The sequence below is a fragment of the Plodia interpunctella genome, chromosome 11, assembly GCF_027563975.2.
Source record: "Plodia interpunctella isolate USDA-ARS_2022_Savannah chromosome 11, ilPloInte3.2, whole genome shotgun sequence".
Lineage (NCBI taxonomy): Eukaryota > Metazoa > Arthropoda > Insecta > Lepidoptera > Pyralidae > Plodia > Plodia interpunctella.
Window position 1 is genome coordinate 5,560,679 of NC_071304.1, and position 23,119 is coordinate 5,583,797.

Sequence of the window (23,119 nt, forward strand, 5' to 3'; positions counted from 1 at the left end):
AAGGCTACGCTGAACTAATTTTATATAATACTGGCCCGCAGCTGCGAGGTTGTCTATTCTGAATATTTTCTCTGCCGATAAGTTCTAAACAAAAATACATTGTATGTACGCTAGTTAGGTCCATACACATCATCTACTTATCCATATAAGTACGGAGGTAAGTAGATAACAACTATAATAACATAAAAACAAATGAGGTTCGCCATGGTCGATGATTTTGGTACCCACTAAACTTGTATCTTGTTTCATTTTTAGATACGACAACCAAGTTTTAGTTAAAGACAAACTTCGATAGCTATAAGTTCTTTATACTTTAATTTCTTGCAGATTAAAGTATAAAGAACTTACAATAATCTGTACGAGTAAGTATAACGAGTTAGAAATGAATAATGAACATTATAATTAAAAAGAATACAGACCAAGGTATTTTTTTGATATTTCAGAGATACATATTTTCACAGAATTAAATTAAACTTAAAGAAATACAATTACAAAATTCGGTGAAAGCAGAATTCGTAAGAAAGTTTGAGTGACGCTTTAGGATAATTCGATTTTATTGTAAACAAAAATGATCGCGGTGTTATTTGATAGCGCGTTTATCAGTTGTGGCCGGAGTCATTTAACCACAGTACTCGTTTGTATCTCATCGACACAAGGCTCGCCACATGACACAACCGCAACAGTCTACAAAAAATATTTCACTACGACAACAATCAACGAAAAAGTCGGACGTTTTTAAGGTAAACTTAAATTTTCTATTTAACAGAGTATTTTTTGAAATAGTTTTGATTTGTGTATGTATTTAACAACTAACGAATGTTCAATTGATATAGTCAGATCTTAGTAATACTCATCTCAATTATAAACTTGTATGTATTATTATATATATATAGTAGATATATATGTTATTATGCAGAAGTGTGCTCTTGAAGATGTTACATCAATTAAGTCAAATCAAAGTAAAGATTCTTAAATATTTTAAAGGATTTTATGAATGATGAACTCTCGAATGTTATTAACCATTTTTTGCCTTCATATGCTTGTCCTATACAATCAACAAATGTTACAAAACCGAAATTATTTTAAACATTAACCATGACCAATGTGAAATACGCGAAAAGTTTAAAAACCGGTTGTTATGGCAGCCCAAGTCCTTTTTGTGTTAGTTGTGGATAAACATTTAAGATATTATTTGTATGAACACCATTTTGGGTAAATTCCATTTCATCAGATTATATAGAAAATAGATAGAAACTAATCGGATTGCCTCAACTAATGTTATAAACACCAAAGTGGGTTTGTATGAAGGGTTTGTATGGAACCAAAAGACAGGAGAAAATACTATAGTTTCCGTAGAAAATTCAGGTGGGCACAGCAACAGACAAAAGCTACTTTATTTTGTATATATATATATATATATATATATATATATATATATATTACTTTGTATATACTACTGGTTTATTGTTGCTACTTTATTTTGTATATATATATATATATATATATAGATATATATACATATATATATATACATATATACATATATATATATATATATATATATGTATATATATGTATATATATCAGAGCTATCGAGTTGCACATATTAAAATATACCAACTATTGATTAGACTTATATGATTAAGATTCGTAGATGATAGGTATGTAGACGACCGACGTCACGTCCCAGAGTAATTTTATTACTACATTTTGTTTTGCTAATATGTATTTTATATGGGTGTGATTATACCGTTTTTACAATAAAGCAAAAAAAGAGAACGACAAAAAGACAGTTTTTGTGATTGAAAATATAACTTTTTACACACCATCAGTATGAATTGTGTATTAAAATAAATACACTGTCAATTTGCTTAAACCAACAAATTGTCATTTTATAAAATAAATGAGTATACTATATAGTATAATTCGACAAAAAAAAGCTCCTACGAGACTATAGGGTCGCATTTATGAACAAATCAGAAGGAAAACGAATCATTGATGCAAGAGAAATGAAGGAAAATATTGTCAATACTTTAACGTCGACTTTTGTAACTTTGAACTGTTCTACAAATTACATTTAATATAAGCATATGTTTGTTACTGTTTATTTTTTATTCATTCATTAAAGGCGTAGAGGAATTTGTTTTGAAGCATTAGATAGATAGGTACTACGCCCAAAATATTATTACTTCAACACGTCTTTGAGATTTTTAAAAAATATGAATATGAGTATGAGGTTTCTGCTCGATGGTTTCATTCGAAGATTATAATGACACGAAGCTGGAATAACCGGATATCATAATTAGAATTGTGGTTTCTGTTTTTTTTTACATCTAATCGTGAGTTCAAAAGGTGGTGTGATTATATACAAATCTAAAATTAATTTAGTGATCAAAATAGTGACATTACATTTATTTTGAATGACATCGAGACATGATATATGGTGGAGAATATTTATGTCTATGTGTCAAATTTAGTAGAGCAGTTAGTACAAAATATGATAATCAACTTAAACTGCGTAGTCTACCCGGCTTTAAGGATTTAAACATTTTTAAATTATAAATTAGTATTTATTGTATTGCAGAATCATGCTCCATTAATTTGAAAGTATTTTATCTTTATCATTATTTGACTTGACTGCTTATTCAGAACAATCACCAGAAAATCAATCTTAGGTAAATTGCCTTTTTAAAGTGCCACTGCCAGTAAATTAACATTTTTTTAGGGCACCGTTTCTAATTCTTAGAAAGTTTTCACAAATGCCGTTGGATGATTGCAGTTTTTGCTGATGATTTAAACTCCGAATTTAGTTAAGGATTTTAATAAGTAAGGATTGTCTTTTTTTATTATCTTAATATTCACTGAGGTCAATCACCTCAGTATCTAAAGTTCATGATCATAATATCATAATAATATGTGATTAGATCGCATTGATCGCTCTAGTAGTAGACTAAGGTCACCTGGTACTTAGGTATCAGGAGTACCTACTGATCAAATGGAAAAGGAAAAGTCCTAATATTAAAAATGCGAAAGTGAGCATAAATATGAATTACCACTTCACACTTTAATCACTGCTTAACAAATCTTCTACAATTTATCTATAATTGATATATATATATATATATATATCACAATTTCATCACAAATTATGTTTGTGATAACTACACGAAGTTCCCGAGGTAAGTAGATACCTCTATTTTCAATTTTCCGCAGACGATCCGCCTTACTGTCACAGTGGGCACTACGCTTTATTGTAATTAACATTCGACCGCCTATGGTATTTTATCTACAAATCATATTAAGTTGGTAACGATTTGTAGATAAAACGTGTAACGTTTTGTAAACAACTATTAATACGATTTTTTTTAAACGAAACTTTCTCACTTTTTTGGAATACTGTGGGTGTGTTTCGATAGAATGATTAGAAAAGCGACGGGTTCGCTTTTCTATCGCTATATCTCTTAAAGGCGTCGAAAAAATCCGGGATAACGCTCACATGAGAAAAGAGAGTATTTAGTAATATATTTAGTGTTTTAAGAGGTTAATGGTTTAATATACATGGATTAAATTTTGGAAGTCATCACTATACATGTCAACAAGTACAATCCTAAAGACTGAAAAAACAATATTAGTAGTAAGGTTTAAAATTTGACGTAAAAAATTGCCTGTGAAATTCTCATTTTTTACCGGCACCTTCGCGCATTTTTTGCGCACTTTGTATGCGATCTACAACTGCACTATTGTTTTGGCATAATTCGTGTCACATCTGTCCAAACTGAATTTCATAGTATGATGCCTGGCTTGAGTTGTTGTTGCTATACTACTGTATACGTACCACTATTTGCCACGAATATTATTAATTACTAACTACTTTTCTACTAGCTTTTGCCCGCAGCTTCGCCCGCGTGAATTTCATAGCTAAATCTCACTAATTTTTTATCGCGTACTCTGTAAGACTGGTACACATATTTGATTCAAATTCGCATTTTTTCTCATCTTTAGTTCAATTTTCTGTTTCCTGCTGCGTGTCCCGCAAACTTGTCCCGCTTCCTGTTATGTAATGTAGATATCCCATACCGTTTTCTATATATTGTGCCATCATGTTTTTCGCAATGTGTCCCGTCCCGTTTCCCATTACGTGTTCCGAGTTCCCGCTCCGTCTCCCACTCCTGATTTCTGCAACGCGTGCCGTCCCATTTTCCATGATGTTTTACGTCCTGGTTTTTTATTAACCACAAACGTAAATTAAACATTTTTGTATTTACTTTTAATGTTATTTACTATAAAAAGTAAGTGTGCCAATTTTCAGCTTTTTATCTTGGAAGTTGTATTAAGTCCCATACAATTTTTCAGCCCCCTTATGAAGGGGTTCAGGGTTAATTTTCAGAAAAATCTGAAACACGTATTCATTACTTTCATATTCATATTTTTTTCATAGTCATATTTTTTTCTAATCTTATAATATTATTTATATGTATTTATGCAAGTTAATGCTAACTGATCACTCATATTAGTAAGTACATAATTATACAAATACTTACAACAACTTTAAAAAAAATCAATAAAAGGAGAACTTAAACTTTCGACTTTCCATACTCGTTATAGAATATGCCCCAAAGAACGCAATTTGAAATGCATGTAAAATTGATTAGATGCCTATCATCTAATCAATTTTACATGCAGTGACATAAACTCCTATTTAGAAAATTTGATCAATTTAATTATTCGGGCTTTATTTAATGAATGATTGGCGCGCGAAACGTTACTTTTGAAGACTGGTTGTTTTATATTATTAAAAAATAATTTAGAAATAAATTATTTAATATTTTTTGCGTATATAAGTTATATAGGTAAGTATTAAGTTATTATATTCATTGTTCATTTTGCATTTTAATCCATGGTAAACTAAAAATAAAGTTTTAAGATTTCGAATGTTTTTCTAGAATATAATATTTAAGTAGAAAATACAGAATTGCAACATTATTATTATTATATTATCAGAATAAATGTATACAATCAAACCACTTAGGGTATCGCATGATTTACTTAGGTATGAACGCTAACAATTATCAACTTATTACCAACTAACCAGATTACAACTTTGATTGACATTTCGTTTTCAATAGAAATCGGTATCTGACGTGTTTATGGAAATAGTAGGTTTTTATTGTTCACATTACATGCGGAATTATAAATTGTTACACCATTGGCGCGTGCTAATTCATCCTTGATGACTTATGGCATGGTATCACGTATGCAAAGCGGTTTAGAAACTTTGAATATATTTACGCCCTTTATTCACTTTCAAAATATCTGATTAATAAAATATTAGATTCTTTGTTAGTCTTATCTCTTGGCATATATTCGAGAAGAGATATAAAATGAAATAAGGAAAATGTATTTCGTACTAATAGATAGTACGTTATTATTCGGTTCGATGAATTTATATTTTTATGTATGAAAAGCAAAATGTATTTTTGTGTGGTATAATAACACATCAATTATATAGCTGAATGCGCAAATTAAACAGTCTAAATTGGAATATATTCGTGGGGAATAGAAATGGGTTAAGTTTTTTACAACATGCCATTTTCGACATATTAGCTTTTATTGCTTGTCTATGAGATCTTAATGCATTCAATGACAATTAAATCATGTTAGTGTAGTTAACGGTTGAGGAGTTCCCTTCCGTTGAGCCATTCCTGGGTGCACCATTAGGTCATTCTTATCGTATAATGCATTGTCATCCAAATTAAACGTGTTTACAAAATTTCAATACAATCGGTTGACGATACCTGCTTCAAAATTGAGTTGCTAGATTCCACCCGAAGATACATAAAAGTATAGGTACTTACCTATATTGTAAGTTGAATAAAGGCTTGTAATAAAAAAAATAATTTATATTACGTATCACAGATATTTCGTCCTAGCAAAATTAGAAGAAATTGCAAAAAGACTTTGAGTCGAAACCTATAAGTACCATTTAAAAATAAAACTACTACTACTATTTTAAAAAATCATAATATTTAATATTTTGACAAATGTTATTATTACTCAATCTTCTTGCCGTTCCATTTCCTTGTTTCACAAATACCCAACAGGGTTAATATTGGACCTAATTATACAGTGTGCCTCGCTGCTGAAATGATGTACAATATGAATGCAATAAACACATTGAATTGAATTAAATTGAATTGACCAAAATGGTACAGAGTTCATAGTTACATTTAAATTAAAACTATTCGTATGTATTTAAAAAGATAAAAAAATACTTGATAGGGTCGGGGCCCCAGATTTTTTTGCCTAAAAGCCAATGATTACCTAGTTTCACCACGAATGCGAACAGAGAGACGGACATGACACGGCAAATGTTTGAACTGAACCTAATGGTTTATTTACTAATTCGTTTCAAAAACAGGTTTTAAAATACAGTAACGCGTCTTTTTTGCAATAAAAATACAGAAATAACAAAAAAGTTACTTTCAGTTTGGTACACTATCGGTCCTGCTGCCTGATAAAAAAATTTAAAATGTAACATTGAGTTCAAGTAAATAGCCTTTATGCGATGTAATAAAAATGTTTTTGGGTTAAGTATCGGGACTGTTTTTTCCCACAGACCTATAAATACTGCAGGTATATCTGATTTTATGTTGAATGAAAAACTTTAGCTAAATGGTAGCTCCTAGCTATCTATGAATAATTACGTGGAACTTGTGAACGGAAGGTTAATGAATTGAATAGCTGGTGAATAAATTATAATAGTCTTTTTTATTGAATAAGTGTAAGTAACACCTAATTGCATTTGTTTTGTTATAGATTAAGTAGTTTCAGTGCACCTAATTTAAATTACTGATGCTATTTTTGCTATAGTAGATGTTTTTAGTGACTTTGTAATTGGATTTTGCAATCAGTTTGCCTTTATTCATTCATCATTCAATTAAATTCTATTAAAAAAATAGTTATGATGATTCTGAGACTTAATGATTGAAAATGATGAGGTAATTTGAAAATTCAAATAAATGTCTCTGCATCCCGTGGCTAATATTTCGCGGAATTTTCAATGTGCTTTTTAGGTTGTATTCAGCTCGTGTATCACATTAGAATCCATTATCAAATCAATTGCATTATTATAACTTGATAATTTCGGTTTCCTAAATCTAAAAACGGTCTTCCAACACCTGTAATATTGTTAAAAGACCTAATAACAACCCACTACACGTGTAGGGGTGGTACTCTAAAGATTTGATTTATTCAAGATTTTATTTAAGCAGTTTGTAGGTGTGTATGTATATCGATATCAAATTACATCATTCTAGTACTAATAGTTTTTAAGCTAGACCGAAGACGGACGTGCGGACGGACGCGTGTCGAAATTATAATGGTTCCTTGTCTGTAGGACTACGGAACCCTAATTAGTGAAGATTGCCAATCGAAACACTTTCATTAACAACTTAGTAAGATTCACACGTCACGGGCATGTGCCAATTTTGGAGCTACACCACAATCCATACAATGGATAAAAGTGGTGATGGAACAGTAGACTATTGGAATTAAAAATTATTTATTATTTAGCTACGAATGATTATTTTTTCGAGGTGGGAAAAACTTTGATGATTTTATCTTTTTATTTCACCAATTGATCGAAATTATTTTTTCAAACTGTATTACTCTATTCTAAAGCTAATTTGTCGTACGTACTACATACTTCATGTAGATTTTTAGGGTTAGTTTCGCTTTGAATTTAAAGTGCAGTTATTTTACTGTAATATTTACTTTTTATATAGGACTAGCTTTTGCTCGCGGCTTCGCCCGCGTGAATTTCATTGTAAAATCTCGGTCATTGTATTATCGCGTATTCGGTAAGACTTAGAAACACATGTGATTCAAATTATTCGTATTTTTCTCATCTTTAGTTCAATTTCCTATTTCCCGCTACGTGTATCGTCTCACAACTTGTCCAATCCCGCTTCCCGTTTCCTTCCATGTAGGGATCCCGTACCGATTCCTACATATTGTCCCATCTCGTTTTTGCAATGTGCCCCGCTCCATTTCCCACTACTTGCCTTGCCCATTTCCCTCTACGTCTCCCAATCTTACTTTCTGCAACGCGTGCAGTCCTATTTTCAACGACGTATTACGTCCCGTTTTTTTTATTAACCACAAACGTAAATCAAATATTTTATGGGTCTCTCCTCAAAAATAATGAAGTTTCGTGTAAATTTTCACACCTACAAACCTACTCTAAGGATGCAATATTTTAAAAATTTGATAACGTATTATTATTATTTTTTCAAATTATTTTCACTTCAAAAATTATGAAGAGTATATGTTTACGAATTTCAGCTTTTTATCTTGAAAGTTTTATTCTTTTTATCTTGAAGTCCCATACAATTTTTCACTCCCCCTTTCAAGGGGTTGAGCGTTAATTTTCAGAAAAACCTTAAACACGTATTCTTTAATTTATTGTATTCAACTAAAATCCAAATTTTTAAGTCACTAACTTCAACGGTGTAGAACTTTTATATAAAAGATTTCACCCCTTTCACCCCCTTTGGGGTGGAATTTCCAAAAATGCTCTCTTAGTGCTCACCTATACTCCCCAAGGAACCTACATGCCAAATTTCAGCTTCCTACGCCCAGTTTCGGCTGTACGTTGTCTGTCTGTCTGTCAGTCAGTCAGTCATTCAGTCATACTCAGTAACGCAAGAGTTTTATATATATTGATTGATCTATTGTAAAGCATATCTTACCTTATGTAATTACAGCTTCCTTGTACTCAGAAAAACAAGAGTAATCTATCCTTCATCTTACACAATGAAACTGCTGCTTCAATATCAGAACACAGCTTAGCTACTTAGACATTATTAATTACATCATTTTTCCTTGCAGAAAAGTATAAAAATTACCGACTCCATCCTGTTTCAGTTATCGTCTGTGATTGAATAACAAATCTATAATGGTATTCGATCTTTCTTCCGGCGTGTAAACAATTTTTAATATTTTTCCGAAAAACTTGTTTTAATATTTGTTTAAAATATGTGCTAATTAGTGTAAAATAAATGTCATATGAAGAATATAACGTGTCTTTCCCGTTATTTACCACTTTTAAAATTTGGTTTATCAGAGATTAGCGGCAGTGTGCTCTGACCAGCGGAGTTTGAGTGACATTCAACCTCACTAGTGTCATCTAAGATAATTATTTTCCATTTTTTAAAATATTTTAAAGTTTTTATTAAAATAATAATTAATGACTTAAGATGATTTTGTTGTTTTGTTAAGTTGATATTATTATTATATTCAGTTCTAATGTTCAATTGTTTATTTTCGATTCTATGCATAATATTATCAAAGTTTTTTCATAATTAACGAACTTTATAATTAAAGGCAGTTTATTACCTTTTTAAACTTTATAATTAAATGTAATTAACGAAATAACTCGTAATTGATTAATAAATGAAATCCACAATGAGCTAATACATCGAAAAGTGAACTAACAGTGTCGAAAACATTTTTGTATAGTGACTTAGGACCGGATACCTGTATCGGTGTACAGACCATTTTGTTCTTCTCAGCTTCGGGTACAGATAATGTGTGTGTGTAAATATGAGAAACAGGTTTTGTGATATTGCTCTCAGTCAATTCGGTAACTATTTTTAAATACTTATATTTATTTTTATAGATTTAAATATTGTTGGATTTTAATAAATCCTAGTTGGTATCAGATTTAGTATCATCATAAATCTGGTTGTTGATTTTTAAACGTTAATAAACTAATATAGGAGTGATTCCTAGTAAAATTATTTCCATGAGTGTACCGTGAGAAAAAGCAAGTTTCATATGTCTAGATAGTAAATAAATATATTTTGGTGATATTAAGAAATTGATATTCATAGAAAAAGTAATGAATGAGATGAGAGCTATGTAAGTTGTAAGTTTTCTTATTTATATAAGCACGATATAATCGAATACAAACCATACATATGATATACTGTCTTCACATTAAAGCAAAAATCGTAACGATTTGGCACACCAAATATGATTCAACGAGGCTATGATCGACTAATAGTAGTCGATAATCAAGAGGATACTCAAGTAATAGACCACTTAGTAAATGCTAATATAATGACCGTTTAATTATTTCTCGGTTCCGCAGACCCAGTACTACTGAACACGTTGAAGCAAGAGATGTCACAAGGGATCGAAAGGTTCTTTATCCTGTCGTACTGCCTGGCGTGCTGCTGGCCAGCCTTCTCCAGCGCAGCCAAGGAGTTGCGGATTGTGAGGCAATGGTCTCAGCTGGACTTTGTCTTCCCCAACGAAATAGCCATGGGCGTGGCCATGGAGAGACGGTACTATGTGCCGGGGAATTCCGTTCCTATTGATGTCGATGTTCATCATCGACAAGGTAAGTGATACTACTTAGATATTCCTTCACACACGTCATCAAGGCAAAGCATTTATTCAGAAATAAGATTTTCACTGGCACTTTTTCAAGTCAAATTTTAAATTAGGTATATAATACCTACGTCTCAATAAGCTACACGCAGGCATGACATTTTTTGATTTTAAATTTATTTTTGTGCAAACTGATTTGATTAGTAGATTTTGTATACGTATTTGTAGATTTATTTGCTTCGCTTGCACGTTTTATATACTAATCTGATAAATCAAACATTTTTGCTTAGGTACTTAGGTAGGTATACATTGTCCCGTTAAGGGAAAAGTGACTTGAAAAAGTGACGTTCGTGAAAAATAAATGCGTGTGAAGTCGGGGCAGTTCTAGTTGACTTGGATTGTTTACAAAAGTAGTAAGTACATCGATGTTTTGTAACATGCGTATCGACAACCAAATCCGATTGACCACGCCGCGCGTGTCCGATCCGTGTCGAGCACTTCCTCTGTAGAACGCAAACTCACGTTTTCCCTATTTGTTTCATTGATGTGATGCGCAGTCTCATTATTGTGGTATGATAATGGTAATCATATCTACTGATGAAACCTGATTCGTTGCCATTTGTTGCGGTATGTGTGTGTACAGTACGTGAATTGTTGAATATGTCTGACATGTACCTAATATTTTTTTCAGTTATTCACAAAATTAATTATTATTTATTTCCTATGTTTTAATTATTTTCTGAGGGTTTGGTAACCTACAGTCAGCGGTTCATCAACCTGTCCAAAATGCAATATATTGGAAATGTCATAGGACTGCTATGACGCGGTAATAACGGCGAAAGTAAAAAAAAGTAGTGCAGGGTTATTTCCCACGAAATAGACTATAGATAGAATACATTTCCCGTGTCTTCAGGAGCGCTGAAATCCCGCATCTTCATCACGATCCCGCGGTTCGACGAGGGCCGGCCGGTGACGCTGGGCACGGTGGACGACCAGGGCCGCGTCTCCGCCTATCCTGACTACTCCTGGCACGACAACCAGGGCTCCAACTGTAATGGCCTAACGTCTGTCTTCAGAACAGCTGTAATTGACAGTATTTTTGTATTTAATAATATTTTGATTATACATGAAATGACTCATAACATAGGTAGTAAGATATCAATGGCATCTGAATTGCATATAATTTTAAAATACATCACAAATTATATACCTGCCTGATTAAACTACTAACAAAATATAATGTTAATCTCATCATTAAAAAAAATTAATCCGTCATTGTCTATTCACCTTTCCATAAATTAATAACTTGTAGATGTCTTTCGAATCTTCTTCTAAACTCAAAGAAAATATATTATATAGTAAATAGTTTCCAATTAATTTGATAGTTAAGATGATAGGATCGAATTAAAATAATTCTAATTCCAAATAACAACATTTTCAGATAGACGAATGCAACCGGCTATGGGTAATGGATACGGGCAAAATCGGTGACACGCAGTACTGCCCTCCGAAGCTACTGGCCTTCGACCTGAACACCGACAACCTCATCTACCAGCACGTCGTGAACGCCTCTAGTTATATTCAGAACTCCTTGTTTATCACTCCGGTATGTTCACACAAAATGACACAAAAATTTTGAATTTTATAGATTTAAACCTAAATTTGGAAGTTTTATCGTAAAAACAGGAAAGAAATTAAGAAAAAATGGAATTAATAATGCATAATGTAATTGAATTATCATCGAGCCATGAAAATAGCTTAACTTTATAACTGTTCACAATACGTAATCTTACTTAATTTATCATTTTAACATAAACTTTAGTATTTTGATGTTTATCCAAGTTACATTTTTAATCTATGGCTATACACCGATATAGGCATAGATTAAGAATATAACTTGAGTAAATATCAAATAGTTAAATAAGATTTAAGTTTGTGGTAACAAACATAAGATCAACATACAACAACGTAACATCGGCATTTTTGACAGTAACAATCTTATTATAACTATTTACGTTGGCAAAATAAAATGTTGTGGCAAAACTGAGTATGTACGTAATACGAAGAAGGGCTAAAATGGAAAGATGAGTTATTTTAGAATAATAACTAGGTAACTGAAATGACATCAGTACAAATACAGACCATATATAGGCAAGATTATATGGTATGACGCATGATCACGGTCATGGCAAGTACAACCCGACTCTATATACCTTTATACCTTTTATACCTATATACCTTTTATTTACCTAGGTTTGCTTTATGATCAATGGAAAATTTACTTCGTGGAAATTCTTATAATAATGCACGTACTTAGTGGGTCATAATACTTACCGTTAAGTTCAAATTCCGATTTAACACAACATTGTTTTTTACATTATGCCGCACCCTGGTTAAGTAAATACTTATAATTCGATATAAAGTCTGGGTTGTGGCGTCTGTCTAGGTTGTGGCGTATGTCAGTCTATAAACTGACATACGCCACAACCAACTTTATCGGAATCGTTTTTAAAATTATTCTTCGGGCTACATGGCGTCACGCGAAGAAGACAAAGTAAGAGAAATGTTTGTACAAAATTGACATGTACTTTACTACAAATCCAGGTAGTGGATATCAGACGCAACGGACGTCAGGATTGCTCAGACACCTTCGTATACGTGGCCGACGTGTCCGGCTTCGGGCTGTTGGTGGTGGACGTCCTCAGGGACCGCTCCTGGAGGGTCACGCATAAGCTCTTCTTCCCCTTCCCCTCCCACGGGACCTTCACCATTGACGGTATGCTCACTCTTGAATACATTTTTTTATATATACATGCAAGTCTGTCTTTCATCTGTTACTTTCGCACTTAAACCACTGGCCGATTTTGAGGAAACATGCAATAGATCTAGAAAAACAAATATCTTTAGCCATAAATTTCTCAGATAAAAAATAACTTCCAGCCTGGTTAATCATAATACTTTTTAAATCATTCCTCATAAGGAAATAGAAATCGAGATACTCCTACGAGAGATTAAAGACTAAGTATCTTTCTCATTGGCGATTATTTGTTATAATGCCCTTTCTTTGTATTATTTTTCTGGAAAAAAAAGACTAATTATCTTTATTAAAGTTTTTATTCGTTTCCCCAGGTGAAAGCTTCGACCTGATGGACGGAGTGCTGGGCATGGCGCTGTCCCCACACCGCAGCGGTGACCGCTTCCTCTACTTCCATGCGCTCGCTTCCACCACCGAAAACGTGGTCCGGGCCTCTGTCATACGCAACTCATCCTTCATAGAGGACTCTAATGCTGACCCACAGTCTATAAATGTTAGTAAATATATTGATAAATTAAGCACCAGATGCAGCAACTCTCTTACCGTTAACTATTAACGTTCTGTGATTTTAACTTATTTTTATGCTTTTTAGGTTTTTCCTGACGAAAGACCAGTCCAATCAGCCGCCGAAGCTATGGATCGAAATGGCATCATGTTCTTTGGTCTTATGGAACCCCCTAGTATCTGGTGCTGGAATTCAGCCACGGAATACACTCCAAGAAACTTCCATCAAATAGCCTTGAACAAGGAGACTCTGCAATTTGCGAGCGGAGTCAAAGTGGTCAACAATTTGAAGGGAGAACAAGAATTATGGATACTGACTTCCAGTTTCCAGAGAGTAATGACTGGATCATTGAATTCTGACAAAGTTAATTTCAGGATTCACGCTGAGAAAATTGACAGGCTCCTAGAGAATTCTCCTTGTAGGATCCCCCCAAAGGATCGGAACCATGGTTACCATGCGAATCGTATTACACAGAACCACGGTCCCAAACATATAACTTACAGATATGGCGCTGTATCATTTCTTTAGAAATCCGAGCAATGTCGGATCACATAATAAGTGGTTTTATGTGGTATAATTATTGGCCATTTGGGTTAAACTGAAAATCGTGCCTTTTACGTAACTGTAGATATAAAAAACACAAAATACGTAACTAATTTATATATTATACACAATAATTAATTTAAGTATAAGTTAGTAATTTCGTCTAATATTATCAATGCCTCTTTAACGAGGCACCTACCTACTAAAGTACATACAATAGAATATATAAAAAAACTAATTAGAGTTGCCATAATCAGTGTTAATTTAGATGTGTGCCTAAGGAATCTCAGATCATTTCGCAAAATATACAATAATCTAGCTCATGAACATGGAACACAGGCATTTGTAGTTCCAAAACTATCATTAAAATAAGAAAAAACATCATTGTATGTATGTTTTTTCTGGCCATCCCTAGAGGAAAAAGGTGCATTTAGGGCCGCTGTTGTAATGTTTTATTTATCAATTTAATTATTTATCAGATCAATTCAATTATTTATCAAAATTACCAAATTAAAATAATCACACAATAAAAAGTTACCAACATATGTGTATTTTATTTCTATTACACAGATTGTTTCAAAATATCAGTATACATTTGTATCTTTCTAGCAATGCTCATATCGATATGCTTGTCTTCGATTCCAACAATCATGCCTCCGATGATGGAGGGATCAACTTTTTCAGTCAACGTGATATTTTTCCCCTGTTTAACGAATTTTTTCAAGGCATCCATGAGTGATTTGCGCGCGCTGTCGTCCAAAGGCTTGGCGGTGATGACTTCGCACAGAGCCTCGTTCCTGTGTGCCACCATCACGGCCATGAACATGGTGATCATTCGCCTCAACTTCTTTAAGCGGTTGTTTTCGGCCACCACAGTCAAAAAATTTACCGCGGCTGCTGGCATTCCTAAAAATACCACAATATATTTGATTTTAGACGTAGAATTATTTTTGTATAAACAATAAAATTAATAAATGTATATAGGCAAAATACCATATGGTTGGTTCGAGATAAACGTACGGACATGCTGTAGCTGTGTAGTACTCCAGTGGATAACACGCCTTCCTCACAACCGAAAGGTCCCGGGTCCCAGGTTAGAATCCTATTCGTGTCACATGAGTTTGTAGACACACACTCATTTGAAACGAATAGGATAATCTGACAATTCTATGATAGTTTTCATCGACATCGACTATATAAAAAAGGTTTAAAGAACAAAATCCCTTAATTAAATAAAATGTGGAAATATTTTTACCTGCTGATTTTGCAATTTCTGCCAATAATTTTGCTTTATTAGCTGCAGAAATCATGCTGGTCTCTACGAAATCGATAATTTTGGGCTTAGTGAGCTCCTTCTGAAGCGCGCGCAGACTCTTCTCCACATCCTCTAGCTGGTTCAACTGACTGGCCCCGCTGTACAGCGCCGTCACATAACGACCTTCGATACCTATTGTAGTTTGACAAACGTTTTGTTCTTACACGTTCACTGCTCAAAATTTATTTGTCGCGTGTTTTCAAAACACACCACGACAATAAAACACTTACTACAGAATAAAAATAAAAAAATTATAAAATCTTTTGCCGCAAGATTTATTCAGGATCTTTCATCATCATCATCAGGTAACAATTTATGTTGGAGAAATTCTTTATGACTATTTTTGCATTATCCTGCCGCATATTTTTAGAAGCAAAGTCTCTACTGCATGTTATTGCGGAAAGCCCACACTTACCGAAATAGTACTCAGTATTTTTAAGTAATGGATTTGAATAGATTACGTTTAACTTACTTTGTGAAGTCACCTGGAGTTATTAAATAAAGGAGTTCCTTGAGAATACAGTACCTATAGTAGTAGTGGAAGTTTGAAACAAACAATTTAACCCACCGATTCTAAAGTTATGTGTCGATTCATGAACAATGTTGAGACTTTTGGAAATATTTGTACCGTTACCTACCAAATGAATATTGCAGTCGACGTTCTATATTATAATATAAATGTTACATACCAAAAACAGGGATTGGCGGCTTCTTCGTCGCCGAGGTTTGTGCACTGCACATACGCCTTATAAATAACGTACGTAGCATTATAAGCCTATTTTACTAAATTTACATTAAATTTCTGTACAACAATCAATCAGTGACAAGACATTCTGAAAGACAACTTTGTGACGATTTGTGATGACAGCCTATGACAGCATTCAATCAAATATTATAAAAAATAATTGACGACTATTTAAAATAAAAACCACAGAGACCTTAAAACAGACAAGACATTTTTAAGAACATTTAATGCTTTTAGCTGCAATGAAGGATTCCTTTATAAAGTTAGGGAACTTCGTTGATTAGAAAGTCGGGTGTGCCAAAAATTTTATTAAGATAATGAATTTTATTTTATTTTGTTTACTATTATTTAAAATCACTTCCAATACAAGTACCAAAAAAATTGAATTAAAATCTAAACTAGAACGTCATATTGGAAAGCTTGATTAGTCTCGAGCAACGCTCGCACATAGACCACCAGGGATCCGAGGGCCATCGCTGACGTGAGCGAGTTGCACGACCCGCCTTCCGACTCGGCAGCTTTCTTGATTCGGTATTCCTCCTGAAAATACAAAACAATATAATCCAGGTTCTGCCACAACCATGGAAATTCGTGTGCATCACGTTATTTTTATTGAAAAAAAAAGGTGATGGAATGGTTTCTATAAATTGTATATGTATAGAAGATATCGTTATATAGACAAAAATAATTTAAGAGTGGATACAAGAAATAAATACAGGAAAAGCCGCGGGCAAAAGCTAGTAAGGTTGAAAACTAAAATTGACCACTTACTAATTCTGGTTAATTAATTGTTATTTTGTTTAAAGGTAAAAACGTCGGAAATGTTTTTATTTTATTTATTCAGAAATGTATTAATTTCAACCGTACCTCTTGGTCCTTTTTGGTCGTTGCAGAACTTGCACCTACATAACCGGTCAGTTTTAAGAACGGTTGTCGATCATCTGCATAACAACCCTTAGGCTCTTGCCATGACATGATTTTGTTCATCCAACGAGGCTTTATGAACTCTCCGTAGCCTTGGGCAGCGCAATACCAGACTAAAAAATTCAATTACATAATATAAAATGTCACAACAGAAATCTAAAACATAAGACTCGTTGGAAGTGTAACTTTTCTGAAAAACTTACTTTGTTGCATAAATAAAGTTCTAGTACCGGCGGGATGATCCCAAGCCTCCAATGATTTTGTTTCTTTATAAATTTGGATGCATAATTTATATATTTGTGCCGAAAGATCGACGCCTTCCATGCAATCGAATAGTTTGGCTAAGACAGCTGTGCGTACGCGGCTGGTCTGCTGGAAGGCGAGCCCGGAGCCCTGCAGCACCTGCATGCGGCACTCCGGAGTCAGTTCGCACTCGCCCTCCGATTGCGTCGTCTGTGTCTCCATAGCCGAGATCAGCATTTGCATAGTGCATGCATCTGTAACGACCATGTCACAAACTGTTACAAACTTTCACTTTATTATTGGTTTTTAGCTATGCGTACTAAGTTTACAAACGACCTTTTATAGTCCATTTTTTCTTAAAATTTGTCAGCAGAATGGATACTTAATAATATGAGTAAAAACTGGTTTCGTAAAAAATGTGGGTCGGAATAGATATAAGTACAAATAAAATTACTAAATTGATCTTCCTATCATTATGGTTTGCATAACTGGAAAATAGTGTTTAAATAAATTTATTGGCGTGATATATATACCATTAAGAAAATCAGAAAATAAGGAGGCTTAAAGGAATCTGAAAAAAGACTAACATCATCCAGAACAATTAGTTACAAGGAGTTACTAAGACATGGAGACTATTTTGCCATGTAACGACGTCTGGTTATAGGGTAAAGTTTACCAGAAGCTTTCCTGCTGGGCATCTTGGTCCGGGCTTCCTGCACGTACTGCTCGAAGGTGAAACGGTACGGCTTTTGGGTGCCCATGGTGCCTATTGTGATGGGCTCCATGAAACTGGACAACACGTCCATATTCTCGAACATTGCTTTTGCCACTGCGAATATAATTATTATTACTGGATGATAAATTGAAGTCCTTATATTATTAAAAACACTAGTGAAAAAATTACTATATATAAATTATGTTATTTATGTAATTAAAATAATTTGGAATAACACTTTTTATGAAGATATTATTCATTTATTGCTCTTTTAAAATTTTGTAGCAAGATAAATATTTTTATCTTTTATTTTATTTAAGGTTTGTTACAAAATCATAAGATATCGTGCTGACATTAAAATCCTGATAACCTTGACTTGATATGACTTAATTTTGGTGAAAGCTTTTAAAGAGAACTTCAGTCGTCTATACCTACGTTGATTGGTAAGTATATTAAATATTGCACAATTATATTGTTAGTCGACGTTATTTAGATATTTGATTTACAATGTAATATCTTTTTAGACCAGATGATTTAATTTGAGGAAGTCCAAGGTATATGAAAGTAAACTGTGCATAAAATATTAAATATTTTAAAATGAAATAAGTTTAAAAACCACAAAGACAACAAACTTATGTTAATTTTTATTTTGTACATTTATTAGGAAGTTAGATAGTTTAGCAAGAAAATAAAATAATAATAAGAAAACATTATACTTAATTACATAGAGATACCCATCACTATACGTGATGACGATAAATAATATAATTAAAGACGTGAAAATATTTGTAATAACTGCTTCAACAAGACAAAGAATAGCAACCTGAAAATAAAACGCTTATTAAATACTTACCTTATTTGAAGCTTAATAGGTTGAGATAGGCTCTTCCTGTTTTCCGTTGATATTTCTCTCTCTTTTTACCTCGTATCGTATATCCCTCTCGCACATCCGCCCCACTACTATTTCTTTTACGCAAGCTTTGCCGTGCCTTATCAAGGCTGATACTTTGTCGGATATCTGGACTAATTTGTCTTTGGGAAGGGATTTTTTTAGCCAAGTATCCTAGAGGATCCTTAAAAGGACAAGATATTTTTGTGGAATGACCAGGGACCTTTCGTGATTGACTTGCCAACCCAGGTAGTAGAGCTAGGTCGTGTAGGAATTTGACATGGGAACACAAAGTTTCCATGCTTTGATGGACCAGTAGAAAATTGTCTAAGCAGACAATTATTCGCAGCCCACGTTCCCTTAGGGTTTGGGCAACCCAATTGGTTAGGGAGGCAAATACTTTTGGTGCGGTACTCAAGCCGAAGGGCAGGTAGGTCATCTGTAATAGTTCCCCATTGTAGATTAGTCGTAGGAAGCGTCTGTGGCTTTCGGCAATTGGCAATTGAAAATATGCTTGGGAAAGGTCCACTTTGCCGAGCCAATCGTTCCTTTGGAGGAAGTTTAGTATACGAAAGATATTTACTAGGCTGAATTTCTCTATAATGACGTACTTGTTCAGTGTAAGGAACATTGTGGAGAGGAAGCTGAGAGAGCATTGAGCCACTTCTAATACTCACAGTTCCTTCATCTTCGATATGATCGAAGTCATGTTTTTGGATTCCTCTGTGCCGGCACTTACCTGTTCTTTTAATTTTTGTCTCAATATCAAAATCAAAAGGTTCTTTAGGTGTAGCCCCAGTTAACTCATCACTTTGATATACTTCACTACTAATATTCAAATCCAAAAGGGGTTCAGGTTCACATGCAGTAAGGGGCCTCGAAGAGGCATATTGAGTTTCAGGTACCACGTAAATTATTGCAAAAGTCTCTAACCTGCCGAGCTAGGTTGCTTAGGATCTGATCACCATATTTCCAGTCCCTCTTTTTGTTAGCATGATGACGTTGTTTGCGACAATAGCCGCAGCTCAAGCTGGATGATGATGATGATATAGAGCTGCTAGAAGACTCCACGCGCTTGCGATCACGCGTCATTTTTGGAGTACGCTCTCTTGACGTTGAAGAACCCGCTATTATATTTGGGTCACTCATTTTAAACTATTTTAAAATACGAGGTGGAATAAACAGTAAAACACAGTATACATTAAAAATAAGTTCTAAGAACTTACCTGTGCAACTTTGCTATAAATAAATAAATAATTTGCTAAAAATAAATATTAGTAACGAACGGAAAAAACCATTTAATTTTTCAAATAAGTAGAAAAATGCTCAGAGGTGCTGTATGCACAATAAAAATAGAATTAATTTGTTAATAATATTCTTAGTAAGAATATGTAGTTAGTAGAATATATAGTGTAGTCAACCTTTCGCGGCGGAAAACAAGACGCTAATGACGAACAACGACCGCCGAGAATCACAACTCGACGGGCCCTGCCTGTTGAGGGTAGTGGGGTGGATGTGCGAGAGGGATACATGACACGAGGTAAAAAGAGAGGGAAATATCAACGGAAAACAGGAAGTGCCGATCTCAACCTATTAAGCTTCAAATAACGGTTAAGAATTTAATATATAGATTTTCTTTCTCATACTGTGATAGTAAGAAGTACAAAAAAATGGTATGTTTGGATCGTTATAATTATTTTGGCTTGCTATAAACAGTTACATAACCAGTCGCGGCTGTAGGTGAATCCAGAAACCTTTGAAACCAGAAAAAAATTATTCGAAAAATTTAAAAAATACATGTTTAAAAAATTATAAATAAATTAAAAATATTGTATCTGTCTATAGGTTAAATTAAATTAAAACATTAAAAACTATTACCGTACTCGTAGTCCTTACTGCGATAGACAAGTTTTGTGATATCAGTCTTGTTGTGGATGCGGTCCATTCTTCTGGTTATATTTTTCAGATTTTCTCTCAATTTTTCGGGTACTGACTTGTCCAATTCATTAACGGTGTATTCCATTTGACCTAAAATATGACAATAACAAAAACATTATTTGGTTGCACATGACCATAACTTGAAAACAAATGAAAAGTTGAAACTGAAAATTTAAAATAAGTAGGAAGCTATTTTTAAAAGACATGATTATTCTATTTTAGGTTTTATTTTTTTATTTTAATATTTCATTTGGGTTAAAATTAACTACATATTTGGTTCAAGAACATTGATTCCATACCTCTCGCTAACCCTAAAGCTATGTACCATTCTGGGTCCTTCGAAGGTTTTCTTTCATAATAATCCAACAGCTTGTCAAGAGTTATTGAAATTCTGAACACTTTAGGCACATTATAGATAAAATCTTGGGTGTCAAAATACGGATATATTGCCAAAGAAACGTTAATAAAAGCGAACAAAACAACGACGTGACTCGCATACATTTTAATCAGAAATGGTTGCTATCGAATTGGTACGATGAGAAAGTAACACGAAGATTAGGGCTCCTAAAGTTATACGTGGAAGTAAATAATTGGAATGGAATGGAAGTAACTACGTGTTTTTACGGGATTGCAACTAAATTATTCACAGAATCTTGTTACACGTAGATTTGGTGCCCTAATTTTTGACAGATAATTCACTACATGTCTGATAAAGCTTACAACTTATTTAATTTGTATGAGTTGAGAGTTAGATATAATGTTCTTCTTACAGAATATTTTTAAATTTTAAGTAATCGTAATCTAGATAAATATTATAAAGTGGACGAGTTTGTAACTTTGTGTGTTTGTGGGACAATCTACTAAACTATTTAACTGTATTCCAAATACTTTCACTATTACGAAGTTAAATGACCCTTCAATGATATAAGGTACTTTTTACTCCAATATTCCCACGGGAGCGAAACCCGACATTCAGTTATTATCATATAAAATTATAACATAAAATATGCCCCAATAATGATAATTTGCGCCATAAATTTAACACATAATTTATTTGTATCAGTTATTTGCTAGATTTATGTATTTATTAGCAGCAATAGTTTATTTGAAGCAAATAATAATAAATTTGAACACTGGAGACACTTTATTACATTTTATCAAATTATTTTAAAGATAGGTACCTACATTCATTTTCTCCTTTTAGTAGATACAGGTAACAGACTCTTCAAGGGTCCTGACAAAATTATTCTGTTGTTATCAAAAGATAATAAATTCTGTTGTTATCAAAAAATAATCAAGGAACTTGAATGCTAACTGGAACGATTACGAATAACAAATGTCAAAATAATAACATTGAACACACTTATATGACCTACTTAGGTATATGCGTTGTTATAAACTTTAAATTTCCATAACGCCTGCGTGCCAATACCTAAAATACCCTTTCTGGCAGTATGCAAGATAAAATAGCTACAAATTGTACACCCAAGTTTAGGAACGGCTTTGCTCAATCGTATTCTAGATAACACAGACACAGATAAAATATCTACTTAATAGGCTTTTAGTTCAATTCCGAATGTCGTGTAATAAAACTATACTAAATCGATTCACCGGTCACGAATCATGAATTATGATCACAGAAAATGAATATATCGCGGAGAAAACAAGTGTACTGTACGCAACTGACACAAACTGTGTTAAGTTTATATCTCTATAGAACTACTTCTCTCTATAATGTGTGTACATTTGACCTCAGAGAAAAGCCTTCCCATTTTTTGTGAGGACAAATTTTAACCGTTCACGTTAGTTAGGAACTAACGTGTCAAGTCTTATTAACTGATAAAGGTTATTATACTTTAAATAATTTCTTTAATGATATACTCGGATAGAATTTAGGGCTAGTATACATTATAATTCTTTTTTTTTGTTTGGATTTGTAGTGGATAGCATGTTCCTCATTATTTATTTATATTTGCATACCTATATTCGGTAAAACATGTAGGTTTAATTCATCTTGACATCAATTTGTCTATTTGTACTCATGTTTTTGGCAAATACATTTTTCTTTCTTTCTCAGGATCTAAAAACTTTG

At 33.3% G+C, this 23,119-nt stretch overlaps 3 protein-coding genes across 4 annotated transcripts; 1 reads left to right on the plus strand and 2 right to left on the minus strand.

The window, feature by feature from the left end:
- The first annotated feature begins 597 nt into the window (after positions 1–597).
- On the plus strand, positions 598–14,801 carry LOC128673412 (protein yellow-like). Of its 2 annotated transcripts, none has more exons than XM_053751223.1 (7): positions 598–740; positions 10,154–10,405; positions 11,309–11,478; positions 11,837–12,001; positions 13,000–13,171; positions 13,525–13,703; positions 13,803–14,801. In XM_053751223.1, exons 2-7 carry the CDS (start codon positions 10,186–10,188, stop codon positions 14,241–14,243), a joined length of 1,347 nt encoding a protein of 448 aa, XP_053607198.1. In that variant the 5' UTR covers positions 598–740; positions 10,154–10,185; the 3' UTR covers positions 14,244–14,801. The 2 variants fall into 2 exon arrangements, with proteins under 2 accessions (XP_053607198.1, XP_053607197.1); XM_053751222.1 differs by lacking the exon at positions 598–740 and adding an exon at positions 9,352–9,643.
- Positions 14,786–16,426, minus strand: LOC128673415 (ATP synthase subunit O, mitochondrial-like). The gene is made up of 3 exons (XM_053751227.1): positions 16,263–16,426; positions 15,514–15,705; positions 14,786–15,164 (listed from the first exon to the last, which is right to left on the minus strand). Exons 1-3 carry the CDS (start codon positions 16,339–16,341, stop codon positions 14,821–14,823), a joined length of 615 nt encoding a protein of 204 aa, XP_053607202.1. The 5' UTR covers positions 16,342–16,426; the 3' UTR covers positions 14,786–14,820.
- A 187-nt stretch (positions 16,427–16,613) lies between these two features.
- LOC128673889 (uncharacterized) lies at positions 16,614–21,563 on the minus strand. The gene is made up of 6 exons (XM_053752043.1): positions 21,327–21,563; positions 20,968–21,117; positions 18,162–18,314; positions 17,446–17,739; positions 17,186–17,355; positions 16,614–16,858 (listed from the first exon to the last, which is right to left on the minus strand). Exons 1-6 carry the CDS (start codon positions 21,526–21,528, stop codon positions 16,712–16,714), a joined length of 1,116 nt encoding a protein of 371 aa, XP_053608018.1. The 5' UTR covers positions 21,529–21,563; the 3' UTR covers positions 16,614–16,711.
- Positions 21,564–23,119: the final 1,556 nt, after the last annotated feature.

What these genes read in the sequence shown, in the direction of transcription:
- LOC128673412 (XM_053751222.1), top strand. Translation starts at nt 9,604, where the DNA reads ATGAGAAACAGGTTTTGTGATATTGCTCTCAGTCAATTCG. An exon ending in TATTGCTCTCAGTCAATTCG is followed by an intron (nt 9,644 to 10,153) that starts GTAACTATTTTT and finishes TCGGTTCCGCAG; the next exon opens with ACCCAGTACTACTGAACACG. An exon ending in ACTCCTTGTTTATCACTCCG is followed by an intron (nt 12,002 to 12,999) that starts GTATGTTCACAC and finishes CTACAAATCCAG; the next exon opens with GTAGTGGATATCAGACGCAA.
- LOC128673415 (XM_053751227.1), bottom strand. Translation starts at nt 16,341, where the DNA reads ATGCTACGTACGTTATTTATAAGGCGTATGTGCAGTGCACAAACCTCG. An exon ending in GCCGCCAATCCCTGTTTTTG is followed by an intron (nt 15,706 to 16,262) that starts GTATGTAACATT and finishes AAACTACAATAG; the next exon opens with GTATCGAAGGTCGTTATGTG. An exon ending in AGAAATTGCAAAATCAGCAG is followed by an intron (nt 15,165 to 15,513) that starts GTAAAAATATTT and finishes TGGTATTTTTAG; the next exon opens with GAATGCCAGCAGCCGCGGTA.
- LOC128673889 (XM_053752043.1), bottom strand. Translation starts at nt 21,528, where the DNA reads ATGTATGCGAGTCACGTCGTTGTTTTGTTCGCTTTTATTAACGTTTCT. An exon ending in CAGTAAGGACTACGAGTACG is followed by an intron (nt 18,315 to 20,967) that starts GTAATAGTTTTT and finishes TTATATTCGCAG; the next exon opens with TGGCAAAAGCAATGTTCGAG. An exon ending in CGACCAAAAAGGACCAAGAG is followed by an intron (nt 16,859 to 17,185) that starts GTACGGTTGAAA and finishes TTGTATTTTCAG; the next exon opens with GAGGAATACCGAATCAAGAA.